Here is a 19183-nt window from a genome sequence, read left to right as displayed (position 1 = left end):
AGCAAGGCCCCTCGTGGACTCTGTCTGATACAGGTGACAGTTCCTTCAAAGTGGGACCTCTGGCAGGCAGGCAGGCAGATGTTCCAGCGGTTAACCTGCTTCTCGCTTGGATCATTGTTTACAATATTATAAAGGAGCTTATTCTGAATATCTGAAAGTAAATCTAACATTAATCTTCCTCAGTATTCAACCATGTCTGTTTGCTTATTTTTGAAATATGCTTCAAAATGCAACAAATAAATGTAACTTTAGCAACAAAAAGCTAGACAGTCCCTTAAGCACATTAAACCTGATACTTCATATTTAAATTACCTAGAGACCAAAAATTAAGTATTTATCTCTTAGTAAAACAATGCCAGCTAAATGCCTGACTCTCAGATATTGGGTATCACTTTTTTTTTCTTTTTTGCTTAAGGCTGGCACTCTGCCACTTGAGCCACAGCACCACTTCTGGCCTTTTTGTATATATGTGGTGCTGAGGAATTGAACCCAGGGCTTCATGTATACGAGGCAAGCACTCTACCACTAGGCCATATTCCCAGCCTGGGTATCACATTTAACAGAAAGAAACTTGCAAGTTAGAGCTCATTTGAGTGGTTTATGTCATTTTGCATAAATGCATAATTGTCCCAGCTTCAGACACCAGATGGTGTGTGTAATTCATCTCTGCTTTCACCATCTTATATTTAATCCCTAAGGCTTTACCTCAAATTCAAACTGTAGCATTTACAAATTTACAAAATTACCAGGTATCCTAATGGCCTGCATTCTGGTTGCTTCATCGCTGAAGCTGTGACGTGGAGGCTGCGCCCAGGAGCCACGCCACCACACCACGGCCAGGGCCCTGGGCATGCGGTATTGTGGCTGTGATCCCACGGATGATGAAGACCACGACTCTCCTCGAGGAGGGAAGTGGCCATCAGTGGTAATGACTCCGAGCTGGCCACAGAGGCCAGGGTGAGGGCAGAGGGAGGGGGCAGCGAAGATGCCGCCTCCCCCTTGCCATGAGAGTGCCCTCCAGGGAGCCTGAGTTCATGTGGAAGCCGTGCAGCCTGAGTCTTTGCAAACATTTTCAGTATAAGGGTGATGGCTTGGTCACTTGCTAATCTCACATGACCCTCAAGTATAAAGAGTGATGCCTAGCAGAAAACTGGAGTGCCTGGACCTAGCACGTGTCCCTGCGTGGACTGAGGGCTGGAAGGCTGGGCAGGAAGTCTGCAGATCACCCGCCTCTGCTCTGGTCGCCAGCTCCCTCCCTGAGGCCCCGTGCCCTCAGGGGGCATCCCATAGGAACTTCAGATTTGTCTTTCTTTTCCACGTAATTCTCTCTTGTGCTATTGAGTCTATCGTAAATTGTCCAACTGCCACAGCCTCTACTTTGATCAAAAATCAAGCCTGAGGCTGGGGATGTGGCTTAAGTAGTATAGCACTTCCACCTAGCAAATGTGAGGCCCTCAATTCAATCCTACCACCACTAAAAAATCAATCAATCAATCAATCAATCAAGCCTTTATTAAGCTCTCACTGTCCCGCAAGCTTTCGACTCCACTCGGTGTTCTCTGGCAGTGGGCTGGTGACAAGATTCCCCAGGAATCATGGCCCTGCAGGGCCCCTGCTGGTGCCTGCTGCCTGGCTACGTTATGCCAAGACTGCCTGTCTGCACCGCATTCTACAGCTTTGCTCTTCCAGGTGTGGATTTGAGTTTTGAGGTGTGAATTTGCTCTTTGAGCTGTGGATATGTTTCAGTTCTTCAAGGTGGGAATGTGTTTTGAGGTGTGAATATGTTTCATCTCTTTGAGGTGTGAATATCCACTGCATTCTACAGGTTTGCTCTTCCAGGTGTTGATTTGGTCTTAAAGTTGTGATTTTGTTCTTCGAGGTGTAGATTTGCTCTTCCAAGTGTTGATTTGATCTTGGAGGTGTGCATTTTCTCTTTGAGGTGTGATTCTGCTCTTTTCTGAGGTGTGAGTTTGCTCTTGGAGGTGTGATTTTGCTCTTCCAGGTATGGATTTGTTCCCCTCACTTGGTCTCAGTCCTGAGGTCCTTCAGCTCTGTTGGATCTTCAGATCTGTCCTGGCTCCTTTGCCTCCTTCCTCTTCCCATTCATCTCAACTTGTCATGTGATTGCAGACACATGTAGTGTCCCTGTCCCAGCTCTTCATCCAGAGTCACAGTGAATAGAATCCCTATGCTTCTAGAAGAAATTGTCCTCCGACCTGTTTTCTGGATTGCTAATGCTCCTTCCAGCCCCATCTATACCATTTTCTAAACCAATTAAATGTTTCTAACTCCTCCCTCCATTTGTTTTTAACCTGTATTTTTCACACTGCTATTTCTTACATTAGGGTTCCTTTTCCCTTTGAAAATCTACTGAATAATTTTAACATACACAGTATACATGCAGGTCTGCAGTTCTTGGTGCTTTGCTCTTCACTGTTCTCCCCTCCTATCTTCCCATTCCTTTGAGCTTTCCTTCTATGGGTTATGGTCCTGTGGTCTGTGTATTTGTGTAAGGGCAGAGCAGCCCTGGTGTGTCAGGGATTCAGTGTGGATGGCATCTGGTCTCGCCTGCAGAGCACTCAGGTCCTGACAGGGCCTTAGCTATTTCCACATGAACTTCCCTGTCCTTCCTCCAAAGGAAGGTGCTGGGTCCCACCCTGTCCATGCCTGGGCTGCGTGTTTGCCATGGGTGATGTGTTTTACCCATGATCCTGGGCTTGTGGTCTCTATCTGTGCCTAGTCAGTGGTTTCCTACCTCTTTCCTCATAGATGGAGAAGTTTGCCAACTGTCTGGTTTTAATTTGAGAAGCTCAGTTCTGCTGTCTCCAACATCCAGTCTCACAAGGCGCAAGACAACCTCCCATCTGCTCCAGCACTGAAATCCCAGCCCCACTTGGGCCTCTCTGCATTTCTTTCCTCAGCCTTAATTTTATTCTTATTCTTGGGTTCAAGATAATTACTTTTTCCTCCCTCCCTCTCTCCCTCTCTCCCTCTCTCCCTCCCTCCCTTCTTTCCTTCTTCCTTTACTTCCTTTCCTCTTCTTTTTCCTTTTCCACTTAAGCACAGGCATGCATTGTAACGAGTTTCATGAACTACTCTACAACACTTTTATGTGGTTTCCTGGGAAGATAAAGAGTGTCTGCACCATTTTAGACTTCATCTCCATCATAAAATTTTACTAGGGACAGAATCCTCTCTCACCCAAGAGGACTCTGTCATGTTCCCACTAAATACAAGCCTTCCCAACTCCAGGAAGACAGGTTGGCTGAGCCTAGGTATAGCTCCTAGGCAACATTATTTTTTCTGGAGTGTCCAGCGCATGTGGAGAACTTAATCAAAGCTGGTTATCTTCCACTCACCATACAAGAACAACAATCAGCAAAGGCTGCCATTATCCATGGCACACAATTAAAAGGCATATTCTCAACCAGAGCATATGGCAGCCATGCCCTGTGTCTCCAGACAGAGGCAGGCCAGGTACCGCTGTGGGTGGATAGAAAGGGTTCTGCATTCATTTGGTGAATATCTGCTCCATTGCCCCCCCTACAAGATTTAGAGGTCTTAAAATTTCCAGATGACACACACTGAATATGCACAAAGCCGTGGGGAGATATTTCATTGTTCAGAGTCACTTCTGGAGAAAATCTTAAATTTCTTGTTCTAAAAACACCAAGAACATAATCAACTAAGAACAAGAACATCATCTTGTTACAGAAGAGGTTCTTCAGATTCTCCCTATTTTTAATAAAATACAAGATTCTGTCTGTCTAGTTGTCCCAAGCATCATGAAGTTTGTGTTTGGATGATACAAGTTAAGGAAAGAAAAAGATTTAGAGAGAAAAATTTTTTGCTTTATACTTTAAATGATTTCTTTCAACTTGAATTTTGCCTTTTGATTGGCATTTCTACAAGCAATATTTCCCAAATATGAGTTTATGCCACTACCAATGCTCATTGCCTCTTAGGGTTATAATACCAAGATTCCTTTTGGGGGTGAACGTGTTCCATGTCAAATGTGCCCTAGTACATTGTGATGGTATTCCTGCAAGCCAAATTCCTGTCATAATAGCTCCTTTTCATTTGTTTTAATTGGTCTAAGCAGCCCAGAGCTAGGACACTGCTAGCAAATTCCAGTGGATTTCTAAACGGTTATCCTCTCAGCCAGCATGGCTATCCATCTTCCCACATCAGAAGATCTATGTACTATGAGGGCAAATCGAACTGCAGATTGTAAACAAATAGACAAATCCATGAACCAGCATCTGCAGCCCCACCCAATATCTGTATATTTTTTCCCCTGAGCTCTTGTTATAAAGAAAATAACATCATGTATCGGTCAACAAAGTTTAAAAAGGATGATACAGTCTTAATTATTTTCCTATCTGAAGTTGACAGCTTACTTCATGCAGGCATTGTTGCTATGTCAAGATGAACTAGAATTGGTGCTCCCACTATCAGGCACTTCGGCTGTCTAAAGGTAGTTGGCCTCCTAAGAAAAGAATACCGATTGAGCAATTTTGGCATAAGTTGGCAAGTTATTATGCCAATGGATTGCTTTTGGTGAATTTGTTACTTGTTCTAGGAACGTTCTCTATGCAGTAGAAGTCTGCAGTGACTTCCCTCTTGTGCAGGACAGGTGACGGGTGAGAGACCCTGTCCCCAGGAGCCCCGGCAGGCCACGCTGGGGTCTCTCTAGATGTCACAGATGCGGCCATGCCACTAGTTCCCCCTCATGAGTACATTGGGCTCTGTTCCCAGGAGCTCATGATATAGACTGAGAGGGCAATTTTCACGGAGGGGTTATGATGTACATTTTATAGACAATTAAAATTTCAGGCTCTCTGAAAAACAGGCCATGCAATTACAGGGACACACAGCTGTAGGATTCCAAGGTCTTTGGTCCTGGTAACCTTTGCAGCTAGTTTCATTTGCTCGACAGATATTATTGTCTGAGATGATGCTAATTACTCCATCTGTATCCAAAGCTGCTCTCTCTAAGAGAGCTAACCACCAGCAGATAAACAGGTGCTCCCCACCCCACCGATTTAGCGACGGGAGGTTGTTAACAGCCTTCAGACAAGAGCAAGAAGCTACAAGAGTGGTGGGGTGGTTGGCCTGGCTGCGCCAGGGAGGTGTGTCTGGTGTGGAGGGGGCGTGGAGGGGGCGTCAAGAAGCTACAAGGGTCGTGGGGTGGTTGGCCTGGCTGCGCCAGGGAGGTGTGTCTGGTGTGGAGGGGGCGTGGAGGGGGCGTGGAGGGGTGTGGGGCTGGACTCCACAGCACCCAAGCAGCCTCGCCCCAGGCCCTGAGCACTGCGGTGCAGTGGCATTTATGAGTTAACGCATAGATGCTGCCAAAGAAATTACTGAACAAAAATGCTGATTTCAGATTCCACTCACTGCACCCTGCCAGCTCTCACTTAGACTAATTACTTAAATGATTTAAAAATGTATGAATATTCATATGCTGGTGCTTCTAACAAATAAAGCACAGCTGAGACCTGGTACCAGCCTTTCCCCTCCTCTGTCTTTTGAAGCAGTTCCCCTTGCATATCCGAATCAGAGAACCTGGAGTGGAGGGGGAAGGAAGACCAGCCCATCCCACTCCTGTTCCTTCCCTCCTCTTCCCTCCCCTCCCCTCTTCCCCTTCCACCCTGCACTCTCACCTCACACCCAGCAACCACAGACCACCCGCCACAGCTCCCTGGGAAGTCCTTCCAGCCTCAGCCTATCCTCTGGCTGCACAGCTCGGGGGACTCTTGCCCAGAGCCCTGCCGCCCGGGTTTATTGTCTACAGGATGTTCCTTCCTCTGGAGCAGTGACCACCCTGCTCCTTCCCTCTCCTTTGCCATATCTAAACGGGCTGGCCTTCGTCATGTGGAACTTCACAAAGGCTGTGTGGAGAGAACTCTCGGGCCTCCAGGACTCCAAGGGCTCTGACCTGAGGCCACCATGTGTGGGTGCGGGCACCCCAATCACCACGCAGAAACCATGGCCATTTCAAGTGGGTCTGATCTACCTGGGCCTCTCCTAGGCCCACTACCATTGAGCAGGACATTCACAGGAAGGGCTGGCATCCATCCATAGGTAACCAACCAGCTGCTGGCCACCCCCACCCAGCCCTCCTCCTCCTCCAGCTCAGCCGGACTGCCCATGGCACCAGCAGCTGGTGGCAGCTTCAGCCAGTGCATGGTCCTTCGCAGAAAACAGACAGCTGATACAGAAACAAGGAGACAGGAAACGTGGTGGATCTTTTCAAACACTGCACAAGGTTTATATTCCACAAATTCTCTGCACGGCACACTAGAAACCCCCAATGGACGGGGGCACAGAGACAGTGAACATAAAGCCCAGGCACACAGGACCGTGCCAGAATGGGAGCAGCACCGGAAAGCAAATCATCCCTGAAGGACACAAGGCGAGTCAGGGGACCGCCGGGGTGGCAACCTCAGCACCCAGGGCAAGGACCTTCATGTGAGGAGAACATTTCCCACACCCTCAGCAAGACAGACCTTCCTTCTGCCCCTAAAACAGCAGGGCCAGAGCCGGATGCTCCACAGGACCGTAAAGCTCAAGACTTCACCATCGAAGTGGTTCCATCTATGCACGACACTTACCCAGTGACAGAACAAATTCAGGAAACTTAGCCCAACCACCCCAGCCTACTACCAAAGCAAGGAGACCGAGTGCTTGATGGAATTTTCCAGTTGCCTTGTGGTCACTGCGGTCCAGTTTGGGGTGACTATGCCAGGGACGGTGTGGCAGCAGTGAGTGTGGACTCACATCGCTCACACCCAGGCCCAGGAATTGACTCATGCGGGTATCCAGCGCCAGGGAGGCAGGACAAGCTGCCCTCTTACCCCAAAGCGGCCACTGGGCTGGGCTGGCTTCCCAGACTCTGAGGCTAGCTGGTTTTCTAGTCAAATGGTTCATGAAAGCAAGCCACATAATCAAAACCCGGCCTCCCGAGTCCCAGCTGATGGGACCCACGCTCTTAGCTCTCCTCTGTGCTTCTTACAACTTGTCACTTTGGCTGCAACTATTTTGAAATGTAGTAACAGAGCTCCACTCTGGAGTTCTACTTCTAAATGTGACTTAGAGAGGAGGCTTGTTCTGGAATCTAAATTATTAAGGGCTACTTACTCTCACTGAGGCCAGCCAGACCTTCCTATGCATCTTTTGATGTCCAGTTACTAACAAATAGGAATAGTTTTTCCAGGTGTCATTTAATGTGAAGTTTATTGGCACCTTTGGGTAATACATTTAAAACCAGTAGATATGTATTGATATCTATCATCTGTTGAAAGCTGGCTAAATTTTATAAATCCAAAACAAAAGCAAGAGCCAATATTGCAATTTGGTTGCAATTTCTCTTTAGAGATGAACTCCTCCTCTCAATGCTCACATTACTTTTCCTCACTTTTTTTTCCATCAAACACCATAAAGTATACACTTTCAACTTTCCCACTCTGCAGCATTCTCCCGCCGTCTGTAGCCATCAATGGAACCCGTAGGCCACCCATGCGGGCCGGCCTGAGGAAAGCGAGTACTCACCTTCCGGCTCTCCACAGAGGGTGCACTGCGATTCTGAAAACAGAAGATACAGAGAGAGGCGTCAGTCGGTCCCTGGATGCGGGTGGTACTGCAAACAGACAACAGCAAGGGCTGTAGCTACAGCCTGTCCACAGCCCATAGAGCTTACAGCCAGCTGACTTTGCCCTTCAGTGCTTCGCTTAAAAATACCACTGGTAAATGCCTTACATAGTACAGTCTGTTGAAATAATGATCTCTGTTTTGTCATATGCACAGACACACATCAGATACTTTTTCATAATTATGTTTGGCTCAACACGTTCAAGGTACTTAGACAAAATAAGAGTTGTTTATCACTTAATTTTAGTACTTAAAACTTTACATTGGCTACTACTCTGTTACATCTCCTTCAGGCACAATAAAGTACAAGCAAAAGTGGATTACGATTTAGAGAAACATCAGGGCCTACAGACTCTTGCATGAGACCTGTGACTCTGCACATGGCTCTGCAGATGGGAGAGGGTAGAGGACAATGGCCTCTGCAACCTTGTGGCATGCAGAGGAGTTATGGGGAGACACCCTGCCAGGCGTGCTTGGCAAACAATCCAGGCATTGGGCCAGGTAGACCTGGGCTCTGCGCAAGCCACTGGCCCCTCAGCTGGGGGGGCTTTGGCCAGTGGACCTGGCCCCTATGCTCTTACAATGGCAGGGGTGGGCAGGGTGGCAGGAGCCTAGGAGAGGACTACATGACCCCAGGGACAGAGCCATCTTGGCTGAGGAGGGAGGAGAGTGGGCTTTTGGAGACAGCCCTGAGAAGGAAGAGGCTATTGTGTGAGCATCCAGGATGCCCGGGTGGCCCAAGAAGGAGCTGGATGCCAAGGTGTCCCCTCTGGTGAGGATTAAGTGCGAGGAGTGGCGTCTCACGCTCTACAGGGGTCACCCTGAGGCCAGAGGGAGCCAGGCAGGCTGCTGGCAGAGGAATGAGCAGAGAGCACCTCACAGGCCCCAGCAGCGGGAAGAGGGGCCATGGGAGAGGGGTTATGACAGGAGCCCCAGAAAGCAAGCTGTTCTCTAAAGCCATCCACTGAGAATCTTCTGAGAATTCACACTGTTTCATTCCTTGACTGGTCCCTGCTCTTGCTAGCTGGGAGGAGGAGGGGTCGCCCAGGAAGAGCCACAGGAAAGGCAGGATACCCAGGCCCTAAGCCCAGCACCAAATGACAACTCTGGAGCACCCCCAAATGGGGAAGCCCTGGTCATCACAGGAGAGGGTTCTGGATATGGGTGAGGAGAACCTTCCATGGCTGTAAGACGGATGCAGGAGGACAGGGGGGCGTGGTCTGACCAGACGTGACCCCCAAGTGTACCCCCCACCCATGTTGAGGGTGTGGTCTGATGGAGGCAGAGTTTCCAGGGGCGGGCCAGAGGGGGAAGAGGTCAGATCAGCATCAGTCAGTAACTCTCCTTGAAGGAACAGTGGGGGTCCTGGCCCCTTCCTGATTCTCTCTGACTCCAGCCACCATGCAGTGGGCAGTTTCCTCTACCCCATGCTTCTTCCATGGCGTCCTGGGTTGCCACAGGTCCTACCAAAGTGACCACAGACTGAAACATTTGAATCTAGGAGCCAAAATCAAACCCCTTTCTCTTTTTATTTTGCCAGTCCTGGGGCTTGAACTCAGGGCCTGAGCACAGTCCTTGGCTTCTTTTTGCTCAAGGATAGCACTCTACCTCTTGAGCCACAGCACCACTTCCGGCTTTTTCTTCCTGCTCAAGGCTAGTACTCTGCCACCTGAGCCACAGCGCCCCTTCTGGCCGTTTTCCATATATGTGGTGCTGGGGAATCGAACCGAGGGCTTCATGTGTAGGAGGCAAGCACTCTTGCCACTAGGCCATATTCCCAGCCCCACTTCCGGCTTTTTCTGTGTATGTGGTGCTGGGGAATCGAACCCAGGGCTTCGTACCGGCTAGGCAAGCACTCTACTGCTAAGCCACCTTCCCAGCCCAAATCTCTCCTTTTGAAGCTGAAGATCACAGCTATTTTGTCACATGACATCCCAAGTCCTAGGGGCCCTGAGAAGGCCTGGGGTTTGAGATGGAGGACTGTGAGAGAGGTGAAAGGGGCCGGTGCAGCCTCCTGACCAGGAAGGAAGGCTGGGGCCCAGTGTCCACAGAATGCACACACAGCGTCAGCTCTGACAGTCGTACTGTGAGTCTGCTTCTGTTGTGACCTACTGGGGAAGTAAATACTGGGAGCATGCTGCTTATGAACTTGTAGCAAGAGGACAAGACACTGGCCACTCAAAGACTGAGGTTCCCAGCTTCCCAATAGATTATGAGATCCTGATGATGAACCCAACCTGGCCCCATGACTGTGCCCATTATCCTGGCTATCCGGGGGGATATCAATTCCAAGCAAGCCTTGCAAAAATGTCCAGAAGACCCCATCTCAACAGAAACAGCCGGGCGTGGCAGTACACCTTTGCTATTCAGCTGGGCAGGAAGTGTAAAATAGGAGGATTGAATTCTAGCCCAGCCCAGAAAATAAATGAGTACTTATTTTTAAAAAATAACTGAAGTATCAAGGGGGTGGTTCGAGTGGTAGAGCACCCAAGCAGCAAACACACAGCCATAAACCCAAACTTTAGCGATGCTGAGCCCTCTCCACTTGATTCCAACCTCTAATTCTCCCCGGAGCTATGAATGCAGAACTGAGTGAGACACGGTGCTCAGCATGGTACTGGCATGAGTCAATGGCAGCTTGACGTGGACTCTGCTTTGTCCCAGCCTCGGAACCAGCAGGACAGGGTTTGGCCCGTCACCACTTTGCTCCTTGGGAAGGAACTTCATTGAAGTGTGCAGCATTGACCAGGACCCCTGCGGCTCCTGAGCTCCAGTGTAGCCTTCTGTGTGACGTAGGAGGTAGGACACGGATGTGCTAATTGATTCAGGACAGAGGAATCCCTGAGGGCGCAGACGTGTATAGTGCACGGAGCACCAGGCGCAGGTCCACAGTAGCCGCTCATCCCCACAGCCACACGGAACCCGTTCCTCTGTGGCACACAGGCCACGTCACATTCTGATCTCTGGAAGGAGGGGCGGCCACTTTCAACATGAACCTCCAAGCATCTGTCTATGGAGGGACTGAGCACAAGGGCATATACAGTACTCCTCTGTACGGGAGGCCAGGTCCTGCTCTGTCCTGGTGACAGCCCGGCACTGTCTTCCAGCCAAGGACCAGGAGGGTTCGGGTGGTGGCAGCGAAGGGGAGAGTGAGGAGGCAGCTCCCCTGGGCTGTACATGAGAAGCCTCGGCAGAGGCAGTGCCGGGGCTGTGGCCAGTCCAACCTGGAACACCAGGAGGGAGCCGTGTTCCTGAGGCTCCATTGGCCCGGTGGCATGCAGAGGAAGCCCTGTGCTGGTCTGCACAGGTGTCTCAAGGCAGAGGCACCAGGAGTGAGACATCGGAGAGGTTTGCAAGGCATGATGTGTGAGGCCTGCCCTGAACTGTGGGACCATGGCACGAATCCACCATCCCCCACCTCCCCGCCCCCTGCAGCACCCAGTGCCTCCTCCCTCCCCTGCCTCGCAGCAGCCCGGAAGGCCCTGTATCACTCTGATCCTCAAGCATAGCCATCTGCTCACCCCTGGCGGCATCTCCAACCAACAGCAGCACAGACCAAGCCAGCTCTGACCAGGAGCCAGGGGCTGTGCTGGCGCCATTGGGCCCAGGCCAGTGGCATCACCAGTGCTCTACAACCAGGCAGCCTTTGCGGAGATGGGACAGGCATCGCTGCCCATGCAGTCACAGACAGCGTGGCGTGTGGCCACAGGAAAGCTGTCGGGCATGTGGTTTTATGTCAGCAGGACCACCCAAGACAAGCATACCACAATGAGCATGGGACGGCATGGCGCGTGCCACATCAAGCACACAATGCGTCCAGCTGGCAACGCGGCTGTATGGCAGACAACCCAGCAGCAGGACCGTTCAATAGGAAGGCACACAATGGCTGTGGCATGGCACGGTAGTTTGAGCACATGACAACATGTGACTGCAACCACATAACTTGATGCAACAGGTCAAGACCCTGGCTGTTCACAGCTGGGGGGAATTAAATAAATCATAGTTCACACTGCCTGGAAATCTCCTGAGTCCAAATGGAAACACATCAGACATTAAAATACAGAGAAAGAGCAAATCAGAACACAAAATTCAGATGCAGAACACTGCATCTGACTTTCATTGCACGCAGGTACTCTTTCATGTTGACGCAATAAATATTTACAGAGAGCTGGGCATTGTGCTAGGGGCGCATTTGCTAATGCTGCATTAGGATACCGGGTGATGTATATTCATAGATGCATAAGCAAGGGCCTAGCATGATAAGCAGGAGGGGTGAGGACTTATTTCTAGGAAGGAATGGCCATAACAGTATGAAGGGGAACATGAATCATTAGGAGAAACTGAAAATGAGGTGAAAATTCCAGTAAACATATGTTAATTCTTAATTTGAAAAGCAATTTTATGCTGCACATAGTTTATGTACAAAGGAAAAGTATTTCTGGAACAAAGCAAGTATTGGCTGCCAATATCACCACCATCCCGATTTACTTTGTTCTAATTTCAAAATAAAAAGAAAACTTAATTTTATTACCTAAGGAATAGAAATAGATTTTGCCCAGAGAGTCATTCCAGGACTAGATAATCATGTAAGCGTCTCTGTAGCAAACTTAACACATCCTGACCAACTGGCACATGTTCTCAATCTAAATATGGCTTTCGTTCACTATGACTCTAAAGATAATTCACTCGACTTGGCAGAGATGATGGGAGAGATAGAACAATGCAACGAGGACTCACTAGGACCGCAGTGGCCTGCAGGAGCTTGAGCCCGGCACCTTCTGGTGGCACTGGGTGGGGCTGGGTTTGTGAGCGGCAGGCGTGAGGGCATGGGCTGAGCCCCGGGGGGCTGGTAGGTGTGCAAGGCAGGTAAGCATCGTCTTCTTGGGGAGATATGTTTATGGAAAAGTTCTCTTTGACACACTGAAATAAGAAAACGAGTAAAACTCAAGGGACTTGTGTTCCCACTTTCCAGAGAGGTCAGAGCCATGAGGAGATCACATAAGAATCACATCGGGAAGCGCCACATGCCTGGGCCCCACTGTCAGCTGGTGTCGTGGCCAGGGAGGTGCCCTAAACACTGTGGTCAGGAATCTGCATGCCTGGGCCCTTCCTCCTTCCAGTGTTGGACCAGCTGGCTGGTGCTCCATGATGCCATGAGCCATGGATTTGTACCTGCAGGGCCTGTGTCTCAGTGGACCCAGCAGAGAAGCCTCAGGCTCTCCCTTTGGAGAGGATCTGTGCTTGCTGCTCCTCCCCAGATGCTTGATTCAGCATCTTTCTCTTCAATGGAAAACTGTCCTGCACCAACCTCTCTTCTTTGCTATCCCTTCTCTCCATCTCACACTCAGCCTGCCACCATGAACGATTTGTACCTTATATTTCCGGTTGAGTGTTTTATGTGTTTGTTCGAATGAGCTGGCACTGTAGGGGAGGAGCTTTGTGAGAACCCAGGCCTTGCGGGCAATACCTTTCTGCTTCGGATCTGAGACCTGCATAAATGTGTGTTACATGAACCCAGAACACTCACTTCTCACCCCCAACTCACAAACTTCACATGGCCACAAATACCTGGATCCCCCACCATTTGTGAGTGCTGAATTTTCCAACACCCAACCAGGCAGAGCATCCATTAAAGGAACTCTGGGATACTGGCACGAGGTAGAGTCAGGATAGGGAGACACACAGGATGCGGGCTGGGCCACAGCTGCAGTGCTCAGTGGGACAGGGTGGGCTGTGCTCAAGATGGACGGGTCCTATGATTTGCCGGACTGTGGCCAGAGGATAAAGGGTCCCCACCCTTCCAATGGATGTGCCAAGGACAGGCTGGGCCCTTCTGCCAGGCAGACTCAGCACTGCAGACACGTTTGCATAAGAGGAGTCTCCTGTTCAGGAAGAAGTACCCACTGAACATACGTAGGCTTACCACAGCCAGCTCCTGTCTGCTCATTGGGTGCTAGAATGCTGGCAGGGCACCTGCACTTTGTGCTGTCCCAAAGACGCTCACAGGCGCTCGTCGCTCATCTGAATCCTACCAATAGGCATGTGTGGAAACACGGGTGTGCAGGCAGCCACATAGCAGGTTTACGCATGTGTTCTGTGTGTGCCATGTTGTCTGTTGATACGCATATATAAACATGTAGTGGACATAGGTGCAAACACATACACATGTAACATTCTCCTACATGCCTGAAGCAGACTGGCACAGATACAGATGTGTGCACAGATAAAAACAAAACGTGTGGGTATGCAGAGTGCCCCCCGACATGGATGGGGCATTCACAACGTGTCAGTGTTTGTGCTTTATAAAGATGTTCTGTTATTTTCACGTCTCTATCTGATCACATGCCGGAGACTGGACCTAATTCTCCTATTTTGTCAGAAAAGGGAGACTTGTGAGAAGCACCAAGGAGACTGCCTGCTGTGAGCCGGGCCAGCCCTGGCCAGCCTGGAGGAAAGGAGCCTGAGAGACACTCTGATCATTTCACGTCCCAGAGCCACCTTTCTCCCGGATCGGCCCCGGCGCCCTTCCTGACGTCAGTGTGTCCTTCACTTGTTCCACAGTGTCAGCAAAACACCACTTATTCCTAAGCCTCTTTCTCGGTTGTGACAAGGTACTCATTTATTACAGCCGGGCTCACCGGATGGGGACCCCACGCGACGGAGTGTCCTGCGAGGCAGCTGTTATTTATCTGTCAGGCTCCGGGCTCGTCAGAGGCTCTTGCAGACAAAGTTAAAGCAGCACTCACCAGGCGGTGGCTGTCATCCTTCAATTTCACTTGAATTGGTATTTTCTATTTCTTAACCTACTGCAACCTTTCTTGTTGCATTTCTGGCACAAGTAGGCAGAGCATAAACATGAATAGCAGTTAAACCTCTTTGAGAAAGGGTCGAGTTTTTGAAACAATTTTGAATTAATGTTTTAGAGTTTTTGCAATGGCTCTAGATGGTACAAAATATTCCACATGGAGCCAGAAATAGAGCTATAGTGAAAGCTGACAGTAATTAAAAACACAGACTCCTGAAAACATGCTTCATCTTGCAACCTGATCCCTAAATTTGGGGGTTCTGCTGTGCTGCCCTTGAGAGAGGAGCTGGCAAGAAACTGGTGGGGATCCCCAGGATTCTGCAGCCACCATCGGGGAGTGGAAAGACCCAGGAAGTGTGGGGTGGGGTGGCGCTGTTAATGTGCTCAAAGACATAGTGCCTTTGAGTTCTCTGAGTGGCCCTGGGCACAGTGTAAGGCCAGGTTTGATTCCACAGCTGTGGAGAGTTTCTCTTGAATTCAACAGTTATTGGGCAAGTTATTCTCATGTTGAATATGAAGTTGACCACGTGCTCTGGGGTAGTGACAAAGTGTGTGGAAGATGCCCACAGGAGGGAGTGCTACATCTTTAAGGAGTCATGACACCTTTCTGATTCTTAGTAAGCCAGTTCTCAGGCAAGGTTCCCATAGGAGTGGAAGTGCTGACTCCCCCTTGCTTCCATCGTGTCAATGGAGCTGCATCCTCAAAGACAAAGCCTTCCTTCTTACTGCAGATGGAGGGTCAGGGACCACAGGCCAGGGACTGGGGGCTCTTCCTCCCCCTCCTGGCCCGGCTCTGAGGCCGCCCTGCTGCGAAGTCCTCCCGCCGGCCACACAGGTGCCCTTCTCTGCCCTTCTCTGTGTTGGTGACCTGCACTCACAGTGTGACTGTCCTGCTGTGCGGTGTGAGTGAGATGAGAAATGTGGGCTCCCACCCTCGTTTTCCTGACAGCCCGCTGCATCCCGCACCCTCACAGCCAGCTGCATCCCGCACCCTCACAATAAACCATGCTTGTGCCCTATTTGGAGGAACACCAGCTGAAACCTTCTGCTCACTTGTTGTCTTTTTATGATCGACAGTTACAGGAATACTTGGGAATCTCTAGGTATAAAACTTCTGTAGACACACGATTTGAAAAATTTTCCTCATTCTACGGGGTTTTATCTCATTTTGTTGATGGTAAACACAAACACCAAAGTCTTACTTTGAGATCAGTTGGTTTATGATTTCCCTTCGTTACTTACACTTTTGGTCTCAAAACTAAGAAACCAGGACTCACTGGAGGGCCACAGAGATTAAAGCCTTTGAGACCCCTCCTCTCCACCCTTAGGCTTGTGTCCTCTGCCATTGTGAGTTCATTTTGTGCATGGCAGGAGACAGCCGTTGTGCTTCATTCACTTGCATGTAGCTTTCCAGTGGTCCCAACACAATTGGTTCAACTCCTATCCGTTCCTTAAGATTTGTTTTTAAAACCACTTCTTTCAGAAAGTCATCTCTAACTCCACTGTGATACATTATATTCCTGCAGCACTTTTTACAATAAAATTTTATTGCATCATATTTCTAAGTCTTTCTCCCCCAAGAGATTCTATCTGTGTGTGTCTGCTGCCTTTCAGTCACATGAGACTCAAGATGGGTCGCAGTGCCTCTCTCATCTGCTAGCTCCTGCCTGCGCAGCTAGAGCCCCACGGGCTGCTGCAGGGCTGAGGCATGAACGGACACGTGCTATCTGGAGGATAGACAGGTATGCACACATACATAATACATATACTCCTCACCACACCCCAGCACCCAGCGTGGGTGGTGCAATGCAGTGCTGGGTGAGAAGCCTGCAGGGTGGGGTCAGTGTGTTTAAACAAAAATCAATGTCCAGCAGTGTGGCTTAATTAAGCAGGATGGGACAGGCAATGGGGCCCAAGAGAGGAGCAGGTGAGATGATTTCAGCATAAGGCCTTGGGGTGACCTTGGCCACGACTGTGGGAATGGACAATCTCCAGGCAGGCGGGAGACACGGCATGTAAATTGGTTTTAAAACAGAGAAGCGCATGCAAAGAAAATTCAAAGAGCGACTCAATTATTCTGGTTTGCAAAATAAGCAAATAAATAGAAAATGAATAACTTCACAATTTGTCAAGAGAGAAGAAAAATAAAAGGTTATGAGGATAAAAGAACATGATTGCTGGAATGAGTGGGATGAGAGTGCACATGCGAGCACACACACGCGCGCACAGAATGTGCACGCGTGTGCACACACACGCACAGGACAATCCTGTCCAGCAAGTCTTTTCAAAGCAAACGAATGCCAAATAAGAGACCCATCACGCTGATCACACTGTGCATGCATGTAATCTCAGCGCCTGGGCATCTGGAACAGGAAGGTGGACAGAGTCAGGGCAGCCTGGGCTCTGTAGAGAGACTCTGTCTTAAATAAACACAAGATAACCATAGTCTTTCTGGGGACGGGATGATAAGGCTAGAGAGCTCTGCCTCAGGACATGGCGGTTCCCCACTGCCAAAGCCCTGGCCTTTCTCTTTGAAGAGGCCAGGCCAGGTGACCACACCATCTGGAAACGCCCCCTCAGCCTAGATCTAAGAGCAGCTGGGCCCCACCATCTGGGTTTATGGTCTCAAGCCTTCTAGGGCAGAAGTTCAGAGATCAGGGATAAGCACAGTAAACAGCCACAGTGCACTGGTATGCATTTGTGTGTGTAGGCACAACATAGTGTTCACATACAGGGGTGCCAGGACATAGAAGAATAGAATTGCACGCTTGGCACAAGCTCTGCTGGGAAAGGCTTCCCAGGGGAAGCTGGACCATGGAGGGAGGAGCTGAGCCAGAGGATCTCTGGCCCACCCTCCCTTCTGGCTTTCACAGGGCCTCAGCGTCTGGGCACCTACTGCCTTGACCTTGGTGTGTGCTCTGCACACCTCCCCGAGAGAAGAACATCCAAGAGACAGGAAAAGGAGAACAGGATAAAACAGGGCACGGAAAATGGGGAGGAAACACCTTCCAGGAGATCTGTTAGCAGTGTCACGTTAGCAGGCACCACCGTGTTCTTTCTGTTTCTCCTTGCGACATTGACTCCTCAGACTTAAGAGCATGAGCATCTCAGTGCTGCAGGATGAGAGGAGGCCTCCGTGCAGGAGAAACGCCGGGTGTCTCAAGTTTCCTGGGCACAGGGGGCCCTAGGCGAAGAGCCCCAGGCCTGGGCATGGGTCTCCTAGGTGGGAGAGGCCGAGCGGCTGCTTGGGACACCTAGCACAGCCCCACCTATGTTGATCTCCACCCCTGATCTCCAGCCCTCCCCCCAACCTTATGCACTCCCACAGCACTGCAAATTGGATAAACTAATTAGAGCTCCCGAGTTAATTAATTTTCAATTCCTTATGTAAGTGACAAGCGACAAGCTTGTGATGTTCCCTTTAGAAAAGTTTATTTACAAACAAATTAAGTCCCATTAGGCCAAATTACACAGAAATGCCAATCACACAAACTGTCTGGATGGAGTCTTCTGAAGTCGCCCCCAGACATAGCCTCATCTCAGGAAGAGATGGTGTGTATGATCTATGTATGCACTGGTCCTATGAGGCCTTCCAGGAGATCTGTCAGCAGTGCCACGTTAGCAGGCAGCACTGTGTTCTTTCTGTTTCTCCTTGCGACATTGACTCCTCAGACTTAAGAGCATGAGCATCTCAGTGCTGCAGGATGAGAGGAGGCCTCCCTGCAGGAGAAACTCGGGGTGTCTCAAGGCCTTTCCCACAGTGAGGCAGTCATGAAGGATGCTTTAAAGTTTCAGCCTAAAATGTGAAATACTTCGAGACTTAGTAGCTGCAGAGATCCCTCTAATGGCACAGACCCTCCATCCTGTCATACAGGAAGCTCTTCTACACCACCAGTCTCATAATGGTTACCTCTCCACACACGCATGCATGCACTTGTTATGATCGTCATCATCCACACACGCATGCACGCACACACTTGTTATAATCGTCATCATCCACACATGCACTTGTTATAATCGTGAACACACAGATGCACACATTTGTTTTAATCGTCATCATCCATGCACGCACACATGCACTTGTTATAATCATACACACACACGCACACACGCACGCACTTGTTATGATTGTCATCATCCATGCATGCACTTGTTATAATTGTGAACACACAGATGCACACACTTGTTATAATCGTCATCATCCATGCACGCACATATGCACTTGTTATGATTGTCATCATCCATGCACGCACATATGCACTTGTTATGATCATCATCATCTACACAGGCATGCATACACACACTCGTTATAATCGTCATCATCCATGCACGCACACATGCACTTGTTATGATCATCATCATCCACACAGGCATACACACACACTTGTTATAATCGTCATCATCCATGCACGCACATATGCACTTGTTATGATCATCATCCATGCACGCACATATGCACTTGTTATGATCATCATCATCCATGCACGCACATATGCACTTGTTATGATCATCATCATCCACACAGGCATGCATACACACACTTGTCATAATCGTCATCATCCACGCACACCTGCACTTGTTATAATCGTCATCATCCACACAGGCATGCACACACACACTTGTCATAATCGTCATCATCCACGCACACCTGCACTTGTTATAATCGTCATCATCCACACAGGCATGCACACACACACTTGTCATAATCGTCATCATCCACGCACACAT

The 19183-nt window shown here is 49.5% G+C and overlaps 1 protein-coding gene across 1 annotated transcript in view; it reads right to left on the bottom strand.

The window, feature by feature from the left end:
* Positions 1-19183, bottom strand: part of Dlgap2 (DLG associated protein 2) — a 500247-nt gene that overhangs the window by 210588 nt on the left and 270476 nt on the right. The window contains exon 3 of the mRNA XM_048330769.1: positions 7552-7584. Coding sequence (XP_048186726.1) covers positions 7552-7584 — 33 coding nt within the window. The remainder of the gene's footprint in view (positions 1-7551; positions 7585-19183) is intronic.

This window comes from Perognathus longimembris, chromosome 21, assembly GCF_023159225.1.
Source record: "Perognathus longimembris pacificus isolate PPM17 chromosome 21, ASM2315922v1, whole genome shotgun sequence".
Lineage (NCBI taxonomy): Eukaryota > Metazoa > Chordata > Mammalia > Rodentia > Heteromyidae > Perognathus > Perognathus longimembris.
This window is presented reverse-complemented; position numbering and strand designations above follow the sequence as displayed.